We start from the raw sequence: 25,121 nt of genomic DNA on the forward strand, positions 1-25,121 counted from the left end.
TCAGCAGAATTGAAGTCTGTTTGCATCATTGAATCATTATTTTCCTGTTTATCACTGTAAAGCTACTTTGAAACAGTATTGTATAAAGCGCTTTATAAATAAAGGTAACTTGACTAGTATTTTCAGCATGTCTGCTTCAACGGATTTTTGATAGTTTAGAGATTCCTTAAAATAAAATTGTTGTTGTCAAAATCTACTTCTTTTCCACTGCTGGTACGGCTCGGTATGGCTCAGTACAATTCGGCTCGGCGCGGCACGGTTCGGCTCGCTTAGCTTTTCCACTGCGTGGTACGACTCGGCTCAGCACGGCACGGCTCGGTTCGCTTTAGCTCGGTTTGCTTTTCCACTGCAGTTAGTACCGCTTCAAAGTGGGTGGGATTATAGCAGTACCCTCAGATTTCTGATTGCTTAAAAAAAAAAAACTTGGAGGCAAAATATTTTTTAGTGAAGTAGGCTAATACTACCCACCGGATGAAGAAGGGTTGGCTCTCAGTCTCCACAGTACATAAAATATTCATTTTATTTTATTTTATTTTTCGTGTTCGCATTTATGAGGAAAAAACAATGTTATGGACGTGTTCTCCGTTACGGACGTGAGCGCTCTGAAAGCGACACTAAAAGATGCTTTAAAACTTTCACACAGACATCGAACAGAAAGCACAAAACCTTTCTTTAACCTGAATTTCGTTTTGTATTAATTGTATCTTAATTTTAATAAATGTTTCATTAACCAATTGCCTGGATTTAATAAATAAGAACGAAGCCAATATAGCAGACGATAGATAGGAAACAGAGGCCCCGGCGCGTGAATTGGAGTCTCATAAATGAACCGAAACTCAGCATATAAGGTAGCCTACTTGCCTCACATGTCTACTTTTAAACAGAACAATTCAAAACGAAAGAAAACAGACTAGACTGCTCTCTGCTTATGTAATCCTTATGAAATGTGCATTTCTCTCTGGCACGTTCACTAGGCTATACTGAAGATCGCGAGTCAGCATCGTCAACTTCATCTTAGCCGACAAAGAACACACTTGTTTATTAATAAACAATTAAAATATCTCCTTGCTATATTTTACATATTCATAATCATTACTTTTGCCGGTTCTTTGTGAAGAACAGCGGTGGCTGTTACTGGCTATTTAAATCTAGCGGGTTGATGTCTCGCAAATACAATGACGCTGGTAGTGACGATTCTGTCTGACCAATCCGTGATCTAGAGTGTGTTCACGTCACATTTTAGTATCGGTACGGTACGCTTGGAACCTCGACAGAGGTGGTACCATTTAAAGCGAGCCGTACCATGCAGTGGAAAAGCGCCATAAGTGAGCCGTACCGAGCCGAGCCGTACTGTACCATGCAGTGGAAAAGCGCCATAAGTGAGCCGTACCGAGCCGAGCCGTACTGTACCATGCAGTGGAAAAGCGCCATTGGTTACTCCAATAGATAATTTACATAGCCGATGAACATCTATTTGCGTCATGGAGAGAGTGTTTGTTTTCTGGTTCTGAGTGCAAGAGATCTTCTCACTCGTGATCTTTTAAGCCACATTAGCTGCATTAGTGCTGTAATTTTTGCCCCATAATGTGTATCGTTAGCACACAGCAGCCACCGCTCATTACCTCATGGCTTTCTTTTGCATACATTTTTTTTCCAGTTAATTGAGAAAAATAGACTGTACTATAAATGATTTCTAATTTCTCTCATAATCTGGTCCTCAACAGGTCAAGTGTTTTTCTCTTCGAGGGAGCAGCCGTTCACTCACGGCGCACTGGATTCAAGTAACACCCGCCCCTGGCAGCTGAAGATGACGTTACTATGGAAACAGTTTTTGCTGCTATCAATCATGGAGTATCTTGCAGGTAAAATGAATTGGCAATTCCTTCCTTGTGTGGCTCTTGTTGCGTATTCACAAGTATGTCTCTATCAACTTTAACTTAATCATTTTATAGGAAGACTATACTGATGTTTTGATGCTCAGAGTTAATATAAATGAGAAGTGCTCCTCAAAGAGCCACGGACCGTTGCATCCGATGTTCTCCTCTAGTTCACTGAAGCATTATGTATGTGGTCAACTTGTCTGGTCATTTATTGTTTGGGTGTGAACTCACAGCAGAAAGGAACAAATGTGATGTTGCAGCATTTGTTGCTATCAGCCCATATCTTGATTATGAGCAGAAGACAGTAATAGACCCTGACGCAGAGAATCAGGCTTACAGGAGCAGGACGTGTTTTGGATGTGGTGGAAGAGCTTTCAATTAAGCTGTGCAGTCACTTTGAAAATGAATTGTGTTGCGCCATAGAAGGTTTTGGAGGCTTCGATACAATGTGTCCTCCAAGGAAATTGAACTAGTATGTCACAGTTTATGGCTTCACTCCCTATAGATGTGGGAGGGGAAATTATTTCTCTGAATATGAATTCACTGGAAATATACAGATTTATAAATACCAATTCAACCTTGAAATTCGAATGACGATATTCTGAATAATTGTACTGGTTGCTCTTTTCCCTTCTGAGTCTTTTTAGCTTGGAACAGGAAGAAAAAGCACCATAAAAGTGGTCTGTACAACATGTGTGCTGTATTTCAAGTTTTCTGAAGCCATACGATAGCTTTGCGTGAGGAACAGATTGCAATTTGAGTCATTCTTCACCGCCTGTGAGCTGTTAATGGCTGTGACGGGATCATTGAGTATGTGAGTTGAACTCGAGAACCAATTTGATTTATGAATGAATCATTCAGACTGGTTTTGCCAACTGAATCAACCGATTCGTTGAAAAGATCCAACTTAAATATATTTTGCTCATCGAAGTCCTATTGAATCATGCAAGTTATCCTTTGTCAACTGTGGTAATTCCAAGTACTTACACTTTATGTTTGGCTGAATTTCACCGGTTGCCATTTTTCAACATTGGAAGTTCTCATAACAATTCCACACGTCAAATTATGTTAATATGCAAAACTGTTATCCAGTCATAGCAGTGGGCTTTTACATCCAAATCTTGAATGCAGCATACCCATCATAACGGAGCGTTTTAAAAACAGGATAGAAAATAGCCTATTACTTCTAAATGATCAAGTTTTTTTAATGCAAAAATCATTATAAGTGGACCTCAGAAAACATTATAAATGTATTTAAAGTCCCCCTGTAGTCAATAATTGAATCCCTTCATCTTTGATCATCAAAATGACATATTTAAAAGTTTTTCCTTGAAAAAATTAATTGTTCATGTCTTAAAATAGCTTGAATGTAACTCTACACCCTTGCTTCATTTAGTATTCGTGATTCTATGAATATGTAAATTAGCCCCGCCTCCACTCACTCACACCAGCACACGTTGACGTGATTGGTTACAAAGGTAATTTGTGACGTCAGAAACACCAGCGATTTCAAACCGTGTTTTTGTGACTGTCTTTGGTCCACTGCAGTTTTAAGGAGAAAATACAATGGTGTTGACTCATGAATTTGCACATGGTTTGTCTTAAAGCACATTAAAAACACCACATAGACATATAAACAACATTAAAAGCTGGATTTTCACCTCAGGGGGACTTTACAAAATGCAGTTCATGATCCCTTTAAAATCCCAAATACTTAAAATGAATAAATCAGTGTGTAAGAATCTACTAAACACACATCACATTCAGTTGCCTTTTGCTTTATTTCTACAAAATAAACACATGCATGCAATTCTTTAAGGTAAATCATATTTTATAGTAAAACATTTCTGCAGTAAATAAATCTGAAACACTAAACATTATGCTCTATTCCACTGTATGTTATTTTGCAAGAAAATATTGTTTATTTATTTGTTTCACATTCATTTATGGTTGTATAAACATAGCTGTTTTGGTATAGATACTTTTATTACGTTTATTTTCTTTATTTTATGTTTCAGAAATGACAAAATATTTTTTGAAAACCAATATAAAACTGAACGGAGACGTTCAGTTTAGCTTACACAGTTTAGAAATGGATAAGAAACAGAAATACACTCTATTGTTAAGTATAACTTCATTGTGCACAATGTAAATGTCATATTAGAGCGCCTTAGTTCCCATTTTCTAAACAAATATCACACGTAAATGTGATTTTGCCGCTATGAAACCATCTTAAGTAGAAATTGAGTGATGTGAGCATAGCACTTGATTAGAACCCCACCTGGTGTGATCTCTCCACATATGGTCTGTGTTTCTGCACTATGTATGTGTGTTGCTGTGCAATTCTGTCATTTGCACAATATTTACCCTCAAAATAAAAAATAAAAAAAAAGACTTGAAGTCACCATGAAATCAAAAATCTAATTTTTTTCACAGAATGTTTTTTTTAAACGATTTATCTGCAAATATCTTTTTTTTTTAAGTAATACACCCTCTTTAATCAAAAACATAATTAACCTCCCCTCCTCAAAACAGCATCTGTTCTGTTCATGACGTATGTCTCGACTGATTAAATCATCCACCCGCCACACACCCGAACCTATGATTTTCTCTGATTTAGATATCCCCACCTGATCGTCACATTACAACTATTCTAATGATGGTATGGTAACATATTACACTGAAGTAGGCTGTTCTTAAATGTAATTCTTCTTTGGCAAAATTACATTTCCTTAATAGGGGCTTTACTCCCTTCAAACTTAAATTGGAATGTCACTGTTTCCGTCACTGCAACTTCCCGAACACACACACACACACACAAGAAATGAAATATGTTCAGCCCAAGCAAAGGCTTTTGCTTCACAGCCGTTATACATCACATACCCAGCGCTTGATTGGTCCTGGTTAACTACTTCAGTAAAACGCTCCCACACGGTTCTTTCCTTTCCTTCCATTTGGTTTGTTTTAATTCTCCTTTTTGAAATTTCTCTCAGATCTGTTGCCTCTAAATTGCTGCTTAAACAACTGGACCCCAATCTGCAAATTAGTGCCTGATGAAAAATTAAGCTTTAACTGTTCATATTTCCATCATTATGTTGAAAAACACAATTATCAGACAAATTTCTGTTACACCTCGTGGTGTTGATTACGTGGGCACATGCATAAAAAAAACCCAATAGGAATTAAAAGGAATTGTCAATTTTCAATTTACGGAGACTTAGACTTTTTACACGAGAACGATTCCGGGTGAAAACGTAAAAATATTTTATCGGATGTGCCTTTCGTTTACACGGCAACGGCGTTTTGGGGGCTCAAAAACGCAAAAGAGTGAAACCACCCTCCAGAGTGGAAATCTTAAAAACGCTCCACCGTCGCGTTCCCGTCTAAACGGTATAAACGCAAATCTGCTCACGGTGGCTCTCGTCGCGTACGCGTTTACGTCACATGCATGCGCCAGTACAGGAAAATAACAACCAACATGTCAGATTATTTCCATACGTCGGACCTTCAAGTTGCCCTAGAAGCTCTGAAAAACATACAAGAGTCTTTTTAGCAGTTGTACAAAATATTCTAAGATATTGGTGTTGTTGTGTGGCGGTGCTTCACATTGCCACCTAGCCGCCTGGAGTGCATACTACATCGAATTTCACACACTTTTGCGTCACCATATGCACGCAGATTTCCCAACCATAACGCTCGTCTAAACGCAGAATAAAAAGTGATAACGCAACGCCACTTTTGCGTTTTCTCTTCAGATCGTTTCCATGTAAACATAGCCTTATTCTCCCCCATCAGTCATTGGTCAGACATATTACAGACATTCATCCTGCCAACAAACTCACACCACTGGTTGAGCCAGCGTCAATATCTCTGGCTGCTTGACATACTCAAACAAACAGATCAATGTTTTGAGAGCATTACAGAGCCACAATGTTTAGCAATCTTTTAAAGGAATAAACCTACAGTATGGCTTACATATAACTGTCTCTCCTTATTAAAGGAACCGGCATTGTGCTGTTTAAACTATTCCATTAATATGAGATAGGAAAAGGTATATTAACATGAAAAAACTGATACACTCCAGCTCAAACTGTCCATTAAGATAAAAAATTGTATTCTGTTGTTTGCTCTCAGAGTGTCTGGATTATAAGTCTTTTAATGGCCCGAAATGGCGAATGGAGCCCAGTGATCTGACAGTGGGTTCACTGGAGGAAGAGGCTACGCTGACCTGTGACGCAAAAGGCATTCCTACCCCTCAGTACAGGTATGGGACTTTGCATTTTCTGCTTCTGTTTTTCGCACTCTAACTCTGTTCCTTTGCTTTCTAATGCCTTCATAAGGGCTTACAAATACTGTTTGTTTGCTGGTACCAATGTTGCCAACGATTCCACACTCTAAAAAACATAAAACTACTGGTTCAAATATAGTGTGAATGTGAAATATCCAATTTTATTAGTTGGTTTATGGTTTGTAATGGATCATATTTTTGTAGTTGACTTCTATAATCTTTTATAATCTCCATGTCCGCCATCTTGGGTAGATTTTTTAAACTGCTCTCTCTCATCGCATTATTAGCTTTTCTATGAAGAAATAACAAGGATGCTGCTTTAGAATTTGGCCAAATGAAAGTATCTGGAAGGGAAAAGAAACGCCGCCTACCATTTGGAATGGTCTTTGCATCCACAGTAGATCATGTCTATAAATGATTCTGCAACACCAATCATGCATGATGTCATGTTTATTCATGCTGCATTGTATGATATTATTAGAATTTAATGACCAAGATGTACAGAATTCAAAACGTTCACTCCCTCGCAACGGTGAGAGTTGCCCGCGACAACAAAAGTATCTTTCATTTTGGTATGTCTCAACAGTCCATTAATTTTTGCTGTATGTTCAGATTAGATATATGCTGGGGAGCGGTGTGTCACTTTTTGACATCTGCATTATCTGATGGCAATGGTTAGTCAGGAGTGTTCCTGTAATTTAATGGATTATGGATTTCACATCTCGAGGCTGTACCTCATAGTGTCATCCTGGGGCTCCATCTCAACAGAAGAGCCATAAAACTGCAATATTTACACCGGCTTCATGCTGGCAGGACTCGGTGAATGCATTGACACATGAACATCAATTAAACATGTGGCACATGTTGCGTGCCATGCATCATTCAATCTACTGAATGCAATGTGTACATCTTTTATTTAGAAGTGTATTTTGAAAACTTGCTTGAAACATGCTTCCTGTTTGGGATCTGTTTCTGAAAATACGAAAATAGCTTTTTCTCTAATTTATAATGCCCTGACTGAGATTTTGAGGTTGCCAGGTCGCTGTGCTGTTGGTTGCTTGTAGGCATTCCTCTCTCTTCCTAATCCTAACCAGACAATATGGGATACTATTCCAGCAACAAGCAATTTTTTTGCACACAACAGAGGCAACACGGCTACAAGATGCAGCAAAATCAATCACAAAATCACAGCCAATCAGAAGAGCGTGTGGGTGGAGCTCTCTCTGCAAGTGCACTGCTGTCTTGCACTCACATGCACAACTCGCCTATGTTCCTTGACAGGTTTCTGCATCCCTCAGGGATACGGGGGGAGTACTCTGGGTTCGGGCCAAATTCCGAGCTCGTAGCCCTCTCCTCGGACAGCACCTCAAATACGTATACTCTCTTTACTCTATCGGATTATTTGTTAGCATGAACTCGTGAAATATTATAAAAAACGCAATCAGTACCTGAACTGTCAACCACAAAGTCGCATAAATAGAAAGCATTTTAAAATAGGCAAACTCTGCTGATTAGGATTGAAAACTCTGACATAGTTATGAAGAAGTGCCTTTTATAATATTTTGCGGCATCACGTCCTGTCTAGTTAGGACATGGTGTTAGAGTTGTTGGTGCTCTGCGTAACTTTTGAAAATCTCACAAATTAGATGTATTTTTGGTGCAAATATATGTAATTCTATTTTCTCCATGAATCAGTTTCCTTACTGCTAAAATACGTGCATAATAAGTGACTTAAATAAACAACGCTAGTGAGTCAAAAGCAAGCACTGCTGACCTTGTAGTGCGATTCTCATACCAATGAATATTTGAATCAGTTATTTTAAGGCCAATTCATACTGAACCGACAGATGCCAACATACGGCAACAGACACTTTGTCCAGTTTTGTTGGATTCTGTTGCCGTTTGTCTGCACTTGTTTTTGCCAATTGAACATGTTGAGTCGGTGTTTGTCGGGTCATTGATGTACTGTAATCTGATGATTGTCTGCATTGGTAGGCGGAATTGGCCTTTAGTGAATCAAATGCAGATGGCGATTCCGATTCCCAATCTAATGATCCTACTGATTCAGTTCATTTTAGTGAATCAAACACATGTAGTTTACAACTAACAGTGAGACTTAAATCAGTGAAGTTACTGACTGGTTGTTCATTTGACAATATGTACAGTAGGTAAAGAAACGCATTATGTATTTTGTCAGTAGTATTTTATATTAATTGTTAATCAATGTTACCATATTTTTAGTTTGTTTAGTATGGTGGCCAATTATTGGATTGCACCTCTAAAAAAACTTAGAAGAATTTTTTATTATTTACTTTTTTATATATACTGTATATTCAATTGTTTTACTTTTTAATAATTCAGTCACTCATGTCGCCGGAAAGCAACAATGTCAGGTCTTTTTGTCACTGCAGAGTGCTTTATATGACATTCAGGGGCTGTAAGAGTATCCAAAATCACCCGGAAAGATATCTTAAAGACACAAATTCTTTGATCACCATCCAAATTGGCTGCTGTGCCCACCTCTGTTAAAGTGCTCTTTGTAGGCCTTTGCGTTCCTCACTTTCTTCTAATCATCTTTTTGCTCTTTCTCTCACTGAGCCGAGCATCACGCAGAGCGGTGCCTTAACCTGCACACCTCTCTTGATGTGCAAATAGGGCTGTAGCGCTTCTGCTCTGGCTCCTTCCTGGTATTGAGTTGAGTATATAAGTTGTCAGCTCTCTAGAATAAATTGCCCTGCTACAACTATGAGGTTCATAAAAACTGAAGCTAGATGCACTTTTAAATTACTCTTCCACTATCTCACCGGCCAGTGCGCCACTTGCTCCTAACTGTCAAAATATCATTTTTACCACCCAAGTTTCCTGACACCTTGGCAAAAAAATATTGACTAAGCAACTCCAAAGAATAAAGATTTGACAAACTTTATCAAATCCCAGTACTTACTGGCAGCATGAGATATCAACGGCAAAAGACTTGATTTAATCCGTGTAAATTCTTCAATGAACTGTGGTTGAAGACAAAAAATATATTTTTGAAGCGAGTCAGTCTGCGGAGTTTAAATGAAGCGGGTGCTAAAAAGATTTGTGCGAACGACAAGGTAATTGCTTGAAAGAATAGATCAAACACTGAGTTCTTTCAAATTTATATTGGAAAATCCAAACTCCTGTCCTGCTGAGGCTCGCATGAGAAATGAGTTTCCGTATTAGTATGCATCCTTCCTCAGTGAAAAGAAATACTGCTAAATGCCACAGTAAAGACCAAATAATTGATTCAGCTTCAAGCATTAAGAACAAAAATCTATTAGGTTTGGTGAATACTAGGGTTAATGATATAGCTTACTAAAATATATTTATGTGCTTGGAAAAAATTTAAGTAGGCTATATATTTGGATTAGAGGAGCCATCATTTCAACCAAAAAGCATAGGTGTCATTTACAGAGGGAACATTTCGCAATTTGTCCTTCAACTTATTGAAATAGCTTGCAGCAAAAATGTCTCTAATAAAGAGGAAGCATTTTCTGTTGTTGAGCAGAATGTTTTATTAGTGCGTGTGCCGTGTGATAATGATGGGCGATTGTTTGCTGGAATATTTTGCTGGGTGCTCTTTGTGGTTCATTGATGGTGGAAAGTGTTTCTTTATATTACTTCTTTTTTTGTGGCCACAATATATTCCAGTATAAAACTAAATGCAAACAAAAGTTCTGATTTACATCCACTGACAAACAGCAGCAAATTTGATTTCATTAGGATGGATGGATTTGGATTCCAAATTCATATGGGACACAGAAATAAAAAATTCTGTCAATTATTCACCCTCAAGTTGTTCCAAACCTGTATGAGTTTTGTTCTTCTGTGGAACATAAAAGAAGATATTTTGAAGAATATGGGTAACCAGACAGTTGATGGGCCCCATTGACTTCCATAGTAGGAAAAATATACTCTGAAGTCAACTGTTTGGTTACAGAGCTTCTTCAAAATATCTTCTTTTGTGTTCAGCAGAAGAAAGACTCATACAGGTTTGGAACAACATCAGGGTGAGTAAATGATGACAGAATATTCATTTTTGGGTGAAGTATTCCTTTAAAGATAAAACAACAAATAAGTAACAATTTATATAGGAATGCTATATTATCTACTGTAAGTCTGTTAAGATCTATTCACACACCAAGGACGATAACTAAAGTAATAGCTGTACCAATTCTACTGTATGAAAATAGGGAAGTCCACACCACAGCTGTAATGATATAATGACACAGACGAACAATATCGTTGAAATCACTTTCAGAATGATTTTTTTTTCCAGCTTTTGAATGATAAACACATTTTCACCCAATCAGAATTGAGAAAATCCACATTTTAGCAAAGTCAGACTAACTACCCATTCGCACTTAGAAAGACAATCACATTCTGTTTATTATAAGCGTGCACTGAAATTTTGTTGTCTGCTGCTTTAAATGCTGGAGATCTTTTGAGGACACAACTAGTTTACAACTATGTTTTTCATTTGTACTGCAACTATATTATATTATAGACTACTGATAGCAGCGGCAGGAATCCCTCCGTCACACACACAGACAAAGATCTGGTGGGAGGAGACGTGGTTCTGATGCCTTTACCAAACTGTGATGGCAACATCACGACTTGGACGGGAAAAAATCCTTTTAAGGGTCACATCTTCCCGGTTTTGGTTTGTTTACATGCTTTTGGTCTGTTGCGTTCATATATTATTTTGAACCTCACCAGAGTTCAATTGGAAGTGGACCGAGACCCATCTTTTCAACGGTCTCGGTTCGCTTGTTTGGTGCGCACCAGGGTTCAGATGGCAGCATTCACACTTATTCAAATTAATCGGTCTAAATGAGAGCAATCGAACCAAACATAACAAGTGTGGACACACCCTTAATTACACAGGCCAAACCAATCAACGCAATGAATACCAGGTGTGCCAATCAATCAAACAATGAAAAACCATAGTAACTGATAAAAAACCAAGGAAGTTGAACTAAACATGAACAAAACCCACCGAAAACCGAAGCAAACACAGATAAACCATGACATTATGAAAGTACACTTTGAAATATACTCTCAGTAAACTACTAGTTTAGTAGTTTTATACTGCAAGTACACTTAGAATACCTAATTATACTTCCTAAGTATATCTCGATCAAAAAATGTTGTAGCTACATGTATAGGCCTAATATACTTTTCTGTCAGTATAAGCCAAGTATACTTAAGTGTAATATTAAGGATATTTCTGAGAAGTACATAAAAAGTAGACTGAAAGTATACTTTCTTATTTTTAGTTTAAAAGAAGTATACTAGTAGCACAGCTCATTTTTTTGTAAGGGTACTATATAGTGACTTTCAAGTTGAGTTGTGTATATTCATACTGTGTATATTTTGGGTCACTGTAACTACATAATTTTTTACAAAAATTATATAAATAGGCTACTTCCATGATGTATATCACTTATTTCTGAGTGAAATACATTTTTGAATCAGGTTCAGTTGGTCATGCAATTTCACCACGCTGACCAACAGACAGCTGCTCGGTTTGATTGTGACTTTTTGTGTGAGCGGTGCTTCATGTCCATGAAATTTCGCTATTGTGATCACACCTTAAGTTTAATTCATAAGCTTTATGAAAACATGTCTTAATTCTCTCCTACTCAAAAGTCAAAAGGAATTTTTGATTAGTCCAATGACACAATCTGAGGTTGCGTCATTTTATATTATCAGCATAATCATCATGAATTTGGGTAATATTCAATATATCACTCAGTTCTAGTGTTCTAGCTCAGTTCATAAATGTGTGTGTGTCTGTGGAGGCAGAGATTGCTCCCCTGTAACATACACTGCTCGTCACAGCCAGAGATTGGTCTCCAGGGCGGTCCACAGGTGTTAAAGGTCTCAGCATCATGAGGAGAGCAGAGAGATGAGCAGATGAGCCTGGTGCTTTGGAGCCCATACCAGCAGTCATATCAATGATGCCACCCCCACCTCATACAAAATTGATATGAACAGCAGGGTCGAGTCAAGTTCAACCGGTCCGGAGACACAGCACTTTCCAGAAAAGCCCTGAGGCAAACGTAACCCCACTTCACAGCTCCCTTCACTTGATCTCCGTTTTCTTCTGCTATCACAGCCTGCGCGGATGTCACCTATTTGCCACTGTGTGTCAAGTGCCCTTGATCGGGGCTCACTTTCCTATTTTTACCCAACTGAAAACCGCTTATTGACGTCGAACGGCTCTTATTTGCATCTCTCGCGAAAGGTTTCGCATTAGAAGCCGCTGATTATTTGAAAAGAGCAGGAAAGCTATTTCATTCTGAGATGTCAAGAGCATTTTGTTCTTGGCCCTTACCCTGATCCTTGCTATGTTCCTGACATATACAGCTGCTCTTAGAGATAAACATGGTGAAAAGAAAAGATAATAAATATACATGATTGAAAACGTTAAGAAGCTGTGACTGGAACCAATGCATCAAGTCAAGTACTATTCCGTCATATATGCTCAGTTATGGATGTGTGGTTAACCTGTTGTGCCATCCTCTAAAGCCGCACTTGACAGCAAATGTGTATTCTTAAGAATAAATTTGTGAATTTCGGAGTGTGGGTGGTGGTAACCAGCTCATGTCCTTCCTTGTCAGTAATTTTCCCTCTAAACTGCTCCTTTTTTCTGTTCCTCTCATGGGAAAAAGATCCGTGCGGAAGGCTAAACAATGTTTCCATCTGAAATATTAGTTGTTGTTGGTTTGCAGTATGGAACTGAAAATATATATGTACCCTTACATACCCTGGAATCTTAATACTGTGTGTTACCTGAATGTTTTTTTTTTTTTTGTGATAGTTGTTCATGAGTCCCTTGTTTGTCCTGAGCAGTTAAACTGAGCACTGCTCTGCAAAGAAAAATCCTCCAGGTCCTGCACATTCTTTGGTTTTCCAGCATCTTCTGCATATTTAAACCCTTTTCAGCTGTGGCTGTATGATTTTGAGATTCATATTTTCAGACTATTGAGGGATTTATACACAACTATTACAAAAGCTGCAAATAATCACTGATGCTCAAGAAGGCAACGCAGTGAATTAAGAGCCAGGGGGTGTCAACTTTTGAACAGGATGATGATGTGTACGGTTTCCTTATTTTGCTTAAAGATCAAAAAAAAAAAAAAAAGGGGTACTGCCCTCCAGAAGCTCCAGAAGCTGCTTACATGTTTCTCAGAAGACAAAAGAAAATTACGCTGATCACCCAATTCAAAAAGTTTACACCTCCCAGCTCCTAATGCATCATGTTGCCTTCTTGAGCATCAGTGCATCAATGCTTCATCTGAAGATATTTTTTTTTATTCTTATCTGGGCCCTGTGTCCAAAGCATTTTCTCACGCAGCTGGCCTATTTTTCCAGTTGTTTTCAAAGGGAGCGCCGCATTTCTAGAACACCAGGATCGTGACGAGGCGTTGAGTGTCTATTTCACGCTGAAGCTCATCACTGTGACTTTTTACCGTCCAATCACAGTGTAGGAAGGGCGGGACAAATACCACACCGACCAACCGCCACATTCTGCGCGTACAACGTCAACAGATGACAACAACAAGCATATTGACGGAACAAAATCATTTAAAACAAGAGACAGAGCAAATCATTTACATTGTATCGACATTTTTATATAGAAACAACACAGAATCAAACTCTGTGAAATGAGATATTAGTAATACTTCTGCGAATATTCCCTATCATAAGCGAAGCGTCTCAACTGAAAAAAGAAACCTCCCAAAACGCTTTTAAACGCCTACAGCTAGGCATTTTCAGCTGGCTAAAAACGCTTTGGTGGACACGCGGCCTTAGTCTTTATTTAGTAAATCGTGAATAACTGGAAAGGTTATAGGGCCTTCAAATATTTTTGTGGACAATGGGGGGCCCTGGAGTCAAACACATTGAGAACCACTCATATATAAGACTGTTTTATTATTTACACCTCCATTAGCGTTTGCTAGTGAATTAACGCATAACAGTTGGCCCTTTTTCTCTCAGCATCTGTTCCTGGGGTGTGCAGACACATGGGAGTTCAACCCAGCTGACGCCCTGTCAGAGTAAATGACAAGCGAGGCCTCAGGATCCTCAAATGATCTTGCGCCCTTTGAAAATCTGTCCGTATTAGTGGGCTGGCCTCTGGATTGCATGCTAGCCGTTAGAGCCTCAGGTGGGCTTGGGTCTTAATGATAGGCGTAGATGAGGTGTGAGGAAGTGGAATTGATGATACTCTCCGGCGCTAATCATCACACAATGAAAAGGACAGCAAAAGGAGCTGCAGTGAAATCTTTTAGCACAAGAAGTCAACACGAATTTCCGTTTGCAATTCCTTTTACCTCCATAATATGATGCATTTCCTAGAGAAACAGGACACATTCAATGAGAAAAAATGTAGATGGGTTATTCTATACCACAATGCAGCCGGATTTTCATAGGCAGTTCGGGTTTTGAAATAGTTCTTTTCTTATTGAAATGAATCAGGGATGAAATGTAATACCAATCTGATTCAGCTTTGTAATGATACATTGATATTCCACGTGACATTTGTACATCCAAAACAAAATCAATTTCAAAGGTTATCACGAAAAATCACTCAAAATCAGCAGTTATCATAACACATTGAGTTGTGTGTGCACTATTATCTGTCTGTTTGTGTGTCTGTAGGTGGTCTCTGAACGGCACATTGATTAATCTCAGTACTGATTCCCGTCGGCGGCTATCTGGGGGGAATTTGGTCATTAGAAGTCTGGACCGGGCCCAGGATGGAGGAATATACCAGTGCACTGCCTTCAACCCACAGGGAGCAATTCTTAGCAGAAGATCTAGCCTCCAGTTTGCATGTGAGTCATCGACTGTGCGTTAGCATGCTATATTATTGCTTCAGCCGCTCAATGCAGGGTGACAGGTGTTAGAGTGGACGCTGCCAATACTGGACTAGCTTAAAGAATGAGTGAAATGAGTTAACAACACCTATAATGCAGCAAATGCAATCATAAATATAGATTCTACAGGAAAATGAATGATTATGAAGATAAAAGGTTGTTATATGGATTATATCTTTGGCTCTAGTGCACATACATTTTTGTATGTTTGTATAGACACTGAAAAATACGTTAGTAATATTAACGTGCATATAAACAACTTTAGAATTGTTAATACATTTTTTAGATTCATAATATATGGAATTTGTGTTGGTTGATTTTTATTGCATTTTATAAATGACACTAATTAAATATGTTCAACTCCATTACATTTAACACATTTAACTAATTTGACTCAAAATAAAAAAGTATATATAATATTATACTGAAACTCAAATTGTCGTGTACATTTTAGTACATGTCATGTACTAAATTGTGTGTACATTTATCTCCCTCTAAGGTTTTTTTAACATTTCTGAAGTGTATACATGAAAGCTTTTACATTTTAGTTCTTTTGCATATATCCAAAAGTAGAAAAATGTATGTTTAAACATTCTGCACACATTCGTTTGAGATCGATTGCTAGAAATGTATATATATTACATTTGCATATAACATATTTTTCTGCATCATTTTAAAGATGTCGCTGTGTGCAAACAGTGTGTGATTTCTGTGTGGCACTGACATTACTGAATGAAATTGCAAAAATAATGAGGTTTTCTGTCATTGGTAGTACAAACAGGTAGCATACAGTTATTCAATACATAGTTTAGTCATGAAACTCTAACCAAGTACTGATTGGTTCCTCTAACACCGTGGCATTAGCCATCGAGACGCACTTCCTATTCCACACAGCCACATATATTCGTACCCTATCCTGCAATCGTCCTGCTGCGCAATTATGAAAAATTCTGTTTACCCCTCCTCCTCCCCAGTGCCACATGTAGAGATCTGCTGTGGGGGGAGGGGCGGGGTTTAATATATTCTTGGAGCAGGATGTTCTTTATGCATGTTAGTTTATTTAACTAAGCTGAACAAATTCTTGTATTCGCTAAGCAGCAGCATAGCAGATCTCATCTGCCAAAAATCGAGCATATGTACATTCCATGCCCCATGCCAATAAATGCTGGTTAAATAATTCACTCCGAGAGTTGACATGATTGAACTAATAGTAATAAAAATAAACAAATGTTGTTATTAATTAATCAGGTCTGTGCGCTGTGTATGGACAACCTCTGCCAGTCATATAATTTTACAGCCGTGAATAATTCATTTTAATGGATAAAATGCATCTGGAAAATAGCGCAGGTCACAGTGTGAGCAGTATGGGGGAAAATTTCACAATCCAAGCTGCCCAAACCTTGAGGATGCGTCATGTTAAGTGTTGCATTAAGCGCTTTAAACACACTCTTTAAGCATATTGTTTAACGTGGCTTGCTCTGTAAAGTGCTTTGAGTGGTTACGTTTTTTTTTGTCCAAACCTGTAAGTATGAAAAGGGTGGGACAAGTATCCTTGTTCAAAGAAAACCTTCATTTTATAGTTTATAGCCTAAATGACTTCAATTGTTTACCGAAAGGTTATAACAAAAAGTTTTATTTTAGCAGGCTCTAGAAGATTTTCTGAGGCTCATAACAGCAGTAGTTAAGACGGGATATCAGTTTTTACTGACTTCTATTGAAAATAGCAGTTTTGGCTATTGATTAAAGTCTAGTTGAGATGAATCATGGTGACTCTTTTCATGGGGCCGCCTTCCACATTCGTTTATTTTTTTAATTTCCCCTACAATCTCATTTTTCCTTGCTTTGTTGACTTTGATGATGAAATGCTTATGGACAAATATGTGATTAATTTAGAGCTTGTTGGTGAGCATGACCGGATGACTCTACGAATACGCTTTCTTCATCTCTTGGGACGTGACCTCTATGGTTTCGGCCACCATTTGTATATAAAATGGAGTCAAGAAAATCTAAATCAACTCTTTTAATATCTCCAGACACCTGGTGCTCAACACAATCCATTGGTCTCCATGCTGGCCTTGAATGCAGATGTCTGGTCCTTCACTTTGTATGTGTCACCCCTTGGAGCTTGCATTTTATCAGTTGTATATACTGATAATAACCCACTGGCAACACATAAGGAGATACCTATGGGTGGGCCAAGCACAGATCATGAACAATATGAACCATCTCACTCGGTCAACAACAGGGAGATCAGAGCAGAACACCAGCTGACCAAAGCTCTGGCAGTCGACGTTGAGATGAGAGAGGGCGTTAAAAGAAAAAGAAAGACTTCCGGCAGGTCAGAAAGCAGAGAATGGAAAAGGAAGAGATCAAACCACCACTTCGATTCTGATTCTGTAAGTGATTCCCTCAGCTCAATGTTTTCGCATCCAGCATCACTGGAGAAACATTCAGAGATGATGACCTGAGGTGAGGTCAGATCTGCAAGATAAAGAACACCTGCTGACCTTTTTCCTCCATTACTTGGAGAAAAATTCAGAGATGATGACTGGCCTGGACCTTCTCACAGAAACAACAGTGAGGTCAGACCATCTAATGACCAGAGCAGCCAAGATGAGTCGAGACAAGGAGGGAGAAGAAAAAGAAAGACTTCTGAACCCCAAGACACTCAAAGCAAAAAGAAGATTCAGGCCAAAACATAGAGATGACTGACAAATTGAAGATATCTCTGGTTGGTCTGTTATGCTGTGGAGGGCATTTTGCTGGCATGGTTTGGGTTCACTTGTCCCCTAATGCCCCGATATACTGTACTCACGGTGAAGTTCTTTTTCATTCTTCACTTGGGGGTAAAACGAAATTTGAAATATGTGACCAGCGATATCGAACATCCGATGCCGCCCACACTGCTGAAAGCAGTGTTTAGATGAATTAGTAAAGATCTTCTGTGTGCTTTCCTCACAATAACAAAATAAACACACAACAAACATGAGAAAACAGAGAGCATCTGATCATAGCAACATGGATATGTTTGCACGAGATCTGCAATTCGGCACTCTAGTAAAGTCACGTCACGTTCATTTTTATAGCACTTTATACAATAGATTGCTTAAAATCAAGCAGCTTTACCGTATTAAACATAAAAAACAGTGTCAGTTTTCTCGGTTCATCATTTTTTTATTCGCCGACATCTGACCTCAATGGACTGAAAAGAAGAAATTAACTGGAAAAGATTTCAACGTGAAAGAAGGTGTTTACCAGCCATAGCAAACTTTTCTGGAAAGTTTGGTTTGGCAAGCTTTTTCTAACTCCCAAAACAAACTCCAAACGAAGTTCGTCTTGCCCTGATTTTGTTCGAAATTACGTTACATCAGTTCGTTCTTCGATTTCGCTTGAAGTATATTTGAAGCCTTTAGAGGGAACTTTATCCTCTGATGAACAATATCTATCCTGATGGGAGTGGACTCTTTTCAGGATGGTCCCCACTCATAGGGCATAAGGTTACTGAATGTTTTGAGGAGTATAAAAAATGGTGCGAATCATATGCTATGGCCATCGCAGTCCCCGTATCTCAACCCAATTGAACACCTTGGACCAGCGTGTCAGACAGCGTTCTCCACCACCAATGTTAAAACACCAAATGAGGGAATATATTTTGTACTATATCCCTCCAGTAGAGTTCCAGGGGCTTGTAGAATCAAAGCTAAGGTTCATGGAAGCTGTTCTGGCAGAACATGGTGTCACCTGATGTTGTTTTTTCCTTTCATTTCATTTCACCCTCTGCATCTTACATTTGACAGTTGTATCCTGATATGTAAATTTTGAAAATTCACACAAGTATTTCTACTTTGCATAAAGGCAAATCCAGACAGTGATTCACCATTAAACTTCACTGTTTGCATGCACGCCAAACAGATGGATCACAATAGAGAGAAAACGCAATTCATTTTGAGTGGGAAAATATTCATCATTGATGATTTGAAATATTTGTTGTTGGATGGTCAATTTAAAACATGTAAATTAACATGTTACAAGTCTAGCATTAGCAATAAAGAAATGGCAAGAACTTGTTACTATGATCAGAGGTGTACGTTTTTTGATTTACTTAATCATAATCAGCATCCATTTATGTTTTACAATGTAAGAATGTATAGCCTACATACATTCACTTTTTTTATATATATATATTTTTTAAATAAAATTTGGCTTTTTGTATGAATAATTGACAGAATAATCGACTATTAAAATGATCCTGTTGAAGCCCTAGTCCCACGACAAACTCATGCCATTGGTTGAGCCGATGTTGGGCTGGTCTGGATGCTCAAACAAACTACAGAGCTGCAGTGTTTGAACTTTTGGGGAGAATTAAGTTATGAATGGTTGTCTCTACATGTTAAGCTGATATAAAATAAATCAGCTCTGAGGTATTTTCATTTTCATGCTCACGTCTAGCACTGCTGTATCTTCTGACTTTTTTTTTTATACCTTTCAGACTTGAATTTAAAAACTCAAACAAAAAGCGCTGTCTCTGTGCGAGAAGGCCAGGGGGTTGTTTTACTTTGTGGTACACCATCATATGCAGGAGGTAAGGCTTTTATAGTATTACTTTTTTGCCTTATATTTCAGTCTAGCATAAATATGCTACACATATGAAATAAAAAGTTAGGACTCTTATCCGTGTGCTCCATGGAATTTAATATGTGTTTTGAATGGGAAGAGCTTGCACACTCTGTCCTTGTAGTCTCTTGAAATGTTTACAAATTCGCAGGACTTTAAGTGTGGACTTTCAAAAGTTTCAAAAGTTCATCTCATTTGATATTTGAGTCTATGCACCGGACAACTATTGGGTCCATATGGACCAAATAGGTGTTAGCTACATGTATGTTACCGGTGTGGTCGGAATTATTGGCACCCCTGGTAAATATGATCAAATATGGCTGTAAAAATGAATATTAATTGTTTATCCTTTTGATCTTTCATTAAAAAAAGTGCAAAACTGCAACCTTTTATTGAAGTAAATGAATTGAAAGTGTGTGTGTGTGGGGTGTGGGGTGGGGTGGGGTGGGGTGGGGTGGGTGGGGGGGGGGGGGGGGGGGGGTCACATTATGAAATAAAAGTTTTTCACCAAAGCACGTTGGCCACAATTATTGGCACCCTTTATTAATTATTGCCTTTTTGCAACCTCCTTTTGCCAAGATAACAGCTCTGAGTTTTCAACATCAAAGATCCAGCAGTATATTTAACCGTGGGCATGGGGTACTTTTTATCCCTGTTAGAACCAAACCCATCTGGTGGGTTTGCTGCCAAAAAGCGATTTTTTTAGTTTCATCTGACCACAGAACCTCATCCCATTTGAAGTTCCAGTCGTTTCTGACAACTGAATATGCTGGAGTTTGTTTTTGGATAAGCGAGGAGGATTTTTGTTGAAACCCTCCCAAACAACATGTGGAGATGTAGGGATTGTTTGATTTTTTTTATGTATTTTACCCCAAGACTCAACTAATCTCTGCAATTCTTCATCTGTGATCCTTGAAGAGTCTTCGGCCACTCAAACTCTCTTCCTCACCGTGCATTAAGACAATAGACACACGTCCCCTTCCTGGCAGATTCGTAACATCTTTAGTTGATTGGAATTTCTTAATTTTTGCCCTGATGGTGGAAATGGGGATTTTCAATTCTTTAGCTATTTTCTTACAACCCTTTCTATTTTGTGAAGCTCGACAATCTTTTGCTGCACATCAGAACTATATTCTTTGGTTTTACTCATTGTGATGGATGATTTGGCCTTTGAGTTTCCTCAAATGTATACGTCTTCCTCATATTAATACGTCATATTTATAAGTCATAGCTAGACAATTTAATGTTAAGTCACCCTGGTGTGATTAAAAAATGTAAATATTAATGGGAATATACTTCTCAGATATTTTACTCATAAAAAATTATAGGGCTGCCAATAATTGTGGCCAACGTGTTTTGGAGAAAAACATTTATTTCATAATGTGATTTTTCCCCCACTTTCAATTCTTTTACTTCAATGAAAGCTTAGAGTTTTGTGAATTTTTGAATGAAATCAAACAATGCAGATTTATTTGTACAGCCTTTGATCATATTTACCAGGGGTGCCAATAATTCTGACCACAACTAAACTGTATATACACTCACCGGCCACTTTATTAGGTACCCCATGCTAGTAACGGGTTGGACCCCCTTTTGCCTTCAGAACTGCCTCAATTCTTCGTGGCATAGATTCAACAAGGTGCTGGAAGCATTCCTCAGGGAGTTTGGTCCATATTGACATGATGGCATCACACAGTTGCCGCAGATTTGTCGGCTGCACATCCATGATGCGAATCTCCCGTTCCACCACATCCCAAAGATGCTCTATTGGGTTGAGATCTGGTGACTGTGGAGGCCATTTTAGTACAGTGAACTCATTGTCATGTTCAAGAAACCAATTTGAAATGATTAGAGCTTTGTGACATGGTGGAAGTAGCCATCAGAGGATGGGTACATGGTGGCCATAAAGGGATGGACATGGTCAGAAACAATGCTCAGGTAGGCCGTGGCATTTAAACGATGCCCAATTGGCACTAAGGGGCCTAAAGTGTGGCAGGAAAACATCCCCCACACCATTACACCACCACCACCAGCCTGCACAGTGGTAACAAGGCATGATGGTTCCATGTTCTCATTCTGTTTACGCCAAATTCTGACTCTAACATCTGAATGTCTCAACAGAAATCGAGACTCATCAGACCAGGCAACATTTTTCCAGTCTTCAACTGTTCAATTTTGGTGAGCTCTTGCAAATTGTAGCCTCTTTTTCCTATTTGTAGTGGAGATGAGTGGTACCCGGTGGAGTCTTCTGCTGTTGTAGCCCATCCGCCTCAAGGTTGTGCGTGTTGTGGCTTCACAAATGCTTTGCTGCATACCTCGGTTGTAACGAGTGGTTATTTCAGTCACTGTTGCCCTTCTATCAGCTCGAACCAGTCTGGCCATTCTCCTCTGACCTCTGGCATCAACAAGGCATTTCCGCCCACAGAACTGCCGCTCACTGGATGTTTTTTCTTTTTCGGTCCATTCTCTGTAAACCCTAGAGATGGTTGTGCGTGAAAATCCCAGTAGATTAGCAGTTTCTGAAATACTCAGACCAGCCCTTCTGGCACCAACAATCATGCCACGTTCAAAGTCACTCAAATCAACTTTCTTCCCCATACTGATGCTCGGTTTGAACTGCAGGAGATTGTCTTGACCATGTCTACATGCCTAAATGCACTGAGTTGCCGCCATGTGATTGGCTGCTTAGAAATTAAGTGTTAACGAGCAGTTGGACAGGTGTACCTAATAAAGTGGCCGGTGAGTGTATATATATATATATATATATATATATAAAGCATAGTCTTTAACATACTGTAGCTTAGGCTTCTCATACCCTATGATAATTTTGGATGCACCTGGATAAGATTTCTGAAGTGCTACTGGGAGAGAAAAGTAGGATTGGTGCCCTAATGATAATACCAAAAAGTACAAAGAATTTCTCATTTAAGTTCCCTAAGATGATATATGTTCTGTGTCCCATCTCCTTTCCAGATCTCTCATTTGCATGGGTCTTTAACGAGTACCCTTACTTTGTTCAGCAAGACAATCGTCGCTTTGTCTCTCAGGAGACGGGAAACCTTTACATCGCCAAAGTGGAGCCTTCGGATGTGGGTAACTACACGTGCGTGGTGGTAAACCGCATCACTAAAGGCAAAGTCCTCAGCTCCCCGACCCCTCTGGTACTACGAACGGATGGTAAATATCAATGTTTTTTTAAGTGGGCAGAAGCTGAATCATTAAAGCTTTATTTTTTTTGGACATGGGTTTCATTCCCATGGTGGAATATACAAATGTTTTTGTTTTTTTTTATAAATAGAGTAGCGGGATAATTTACAGCAGTGGGATTTCATTTGGTTTCATGTTAGATTTGACTGATTCAATTCAAAGCATTGATGAACACCCCACCCCCTGACTAAAACTAAAGAAAAAGTATATATACATATGCCCATACAGTAATTATTACATCATAGTAAATGTTTTACCTGGTACAAATTTGTAGAGGGCTCTTAAAGTTATATCTTTCCTTGTCAGATGCCTAAAATCTGTTGATTCTTCAGCTGATTCTATAATTACAGAAAAATATGAACTAACTAAAACTAAACTGAAATGTGAAGTGTATTTGAAACTAGCATTTAAATCAACAAAAACAGAAATGCATTTTTTGACTTTGAATACAACACTAATTTAAATTGCTTAGAATTTGATAGCAACACAGAAAACACTTTCTTTGGTTTTGAATTGACAGCATGCAAACACTTTCTTTTTTTTACCATAAGACAGTGTAAATTAGTTTTACATAGCATTTTTAGCAGCCATAGTTTCATGAACGGCCCAGTTTACTCTCCAAGAAAGGCTTTCACAGTCCTAAACATACTTTGTCATGAAGTAAACATAAACAATGGCTATATAAAATATTTACAGACACTGTAAAAACTGCAGCAAACACCACACCTCTCTGCGTTGTGTCAGACTCCAGATTGGTATGAATTATTTGTTGCCTTTGTTTTAACCGCTTGTTCTCGGGAGAAGAAGCCGTTTACCTACTAACACTGTTTCGTATTTATCATAAAATATACAGTAGTCTCTCTTATTATACATAATCAGTGAATGAATTATGAATGGAAAAATAACACTGTTTTTCCCCTCATAGGCGTAATGGGTGAATATGAGCCGAAAATAGAGGTTCATTTCTCTGACATGGTTCCGGCTGCAAAGGGATCAGTTGTGACACTGGAGTGTTTTGCTTTGGGGAAGTAAGTGGAATTCTGCACCCTTTTGTAGTTACTGATGCCCGACTTTTAATGGTACTCTGTCATTGAGCTTAATGTGTTTTTCAACTTGGCCCTTTTCCACCTCTTCTCGCCACCTTTTAAACATGCTTGTCAAAGTCTGTTTGGGAAATACCGTATAACAGTCTAGTTTTTGCCTTGAGGCAATTTTTCTGTCTCAATTGATCCCATTAGTGGATGAGCCATATACGTTTCCCTTGCAAAAAGAAATGAGATGGTGTCTTATGAGGAAATGTTTCTCATTTAGTATGTTAGAGCTGAGATATGAGTAGGACCGACAGTAATCTACAAAATAATGAAATTATACAAAATACCCATTCTTTATCTTCATCTTTTCTGTTTCCCTATCTCTCTTTCTTTTTTCTGCTCTGTGTAGCTTTTTCATTTTTCTCTTTTGCTATTGCAAGATTACTCACCATAGTTTCTCATACGTTCAGCCCAGTTCCAGAGATAACGTGGAGGAGAGCGAATGGAGTGCCGTTTCCCAGCAAGGTGAAGATGAAGAACTCAAATGTAGTCCTGGAGATTCCCAGTTTCCAGCAGGAGGACGCCGGAGGCTATGAATGTGTGGCAGAGAATAAAATGGGAAAAAACACTGTGCAAGGACGACTGTCTTTCCACGGTATGATTATTTCACTCATAGTTTTTGTACTGCATCTTTAGTGCATGTGGTATGATCATTTTTTGCTATAAAAATTACAAGTGATGCATAATTACAATTAACTAACCTATGGTTAGTTAGCTAAGGATAAAGTTCCCAGACAGCACTATGGTGCTGTCTGGGATGTAGTCAAGTTAGTATAATGTAACTACATCACCTTAAAATAAAGTGTAACCGCAATTTCTTGCAATTAAAATAATGTATTCAGAATTTTACAAATAATTCGAAGCAAGCTAGGTCATTTTCTGCCATGACACAACAATACCTCTCCATTGTGGTATAATGACGTAAAAGGTATCATTGTGGTTGTGCAAATAGTACTGTAAAAATGACTGAAAGAATGGCAATGAGTTGCTAAGAATATTTTGTAAATACAGACTGAAAATATAGTGGACTAAATATACAGTTTAGTGTGTCTATGGTGCTGTTGTACACATGGTTTGGTTGTGTAATCCATTGTACTAATCCATTTTATTATTTCCTAGTACTGTTACA

The 25,121-nt window shown here is 38.4% G+C and overlaps 1 protein-coding gene across 1 annotated transcript in view; it reads left to right on the forward strand.

Annotated features, from left to right (window-relative positions):
• The window catches only part of cntn3a.2 (contactin 3a, tandem duplicate 2), a 69,765-nt gene that overhangs the window by 12,949 nt on the left and 31,695 nt on the right, over nt 1-25,121 (forward strand). The window contains exons 2-8 of the mRNA XM_056237674.1: nt 1,725-1,862; nt 6,015-6,144; nt 14,863-15,038; nt 19,570-19,662; nt 22,668-22,871; nt 23,827-23,929; nt 24,403-24,587. Of these exons, the coding sequence (XP_056093649.1) occupies nt 1,808-1,862; nt 6,015-6,144; nt 14,863-15,038; nt 19,570-19,662; nt 22,668-22,871; nt 23,827-23,929; nt 24,403-24,587 (946 nt within the window). The 5' untranslated portion in view covers nt 1,725-1,807. The remainder of the gene's footprint in view (nt 1-1,724; nt 1,863-6,014; nt 6,145-14,862; nt 15,039-19,569; nt 19,663-22,667; nt 22,872-23,826; nt 23,930-24,402; nt 24,588-25,121) is intronic.

This window comes from Rhinichthys klamathensis, unplaced genomic scaffold, assembly GCF_029890125.1.
Source record: "Rhinichthys klamathensis goyatoka isolate OS25496 unplaced genomic scaffold, OSU_Roscu_1.1 h1tg000492l_1, whole genome shotgun sequence".
Taxonomy (NCBI): domain Eukaryota; kingdom Metazoa; phylum Chordata; class Actinopteri; order Cypriniformes; family Leuciscidae; genus Rhinichthys; species Rhinichthys klamathensis.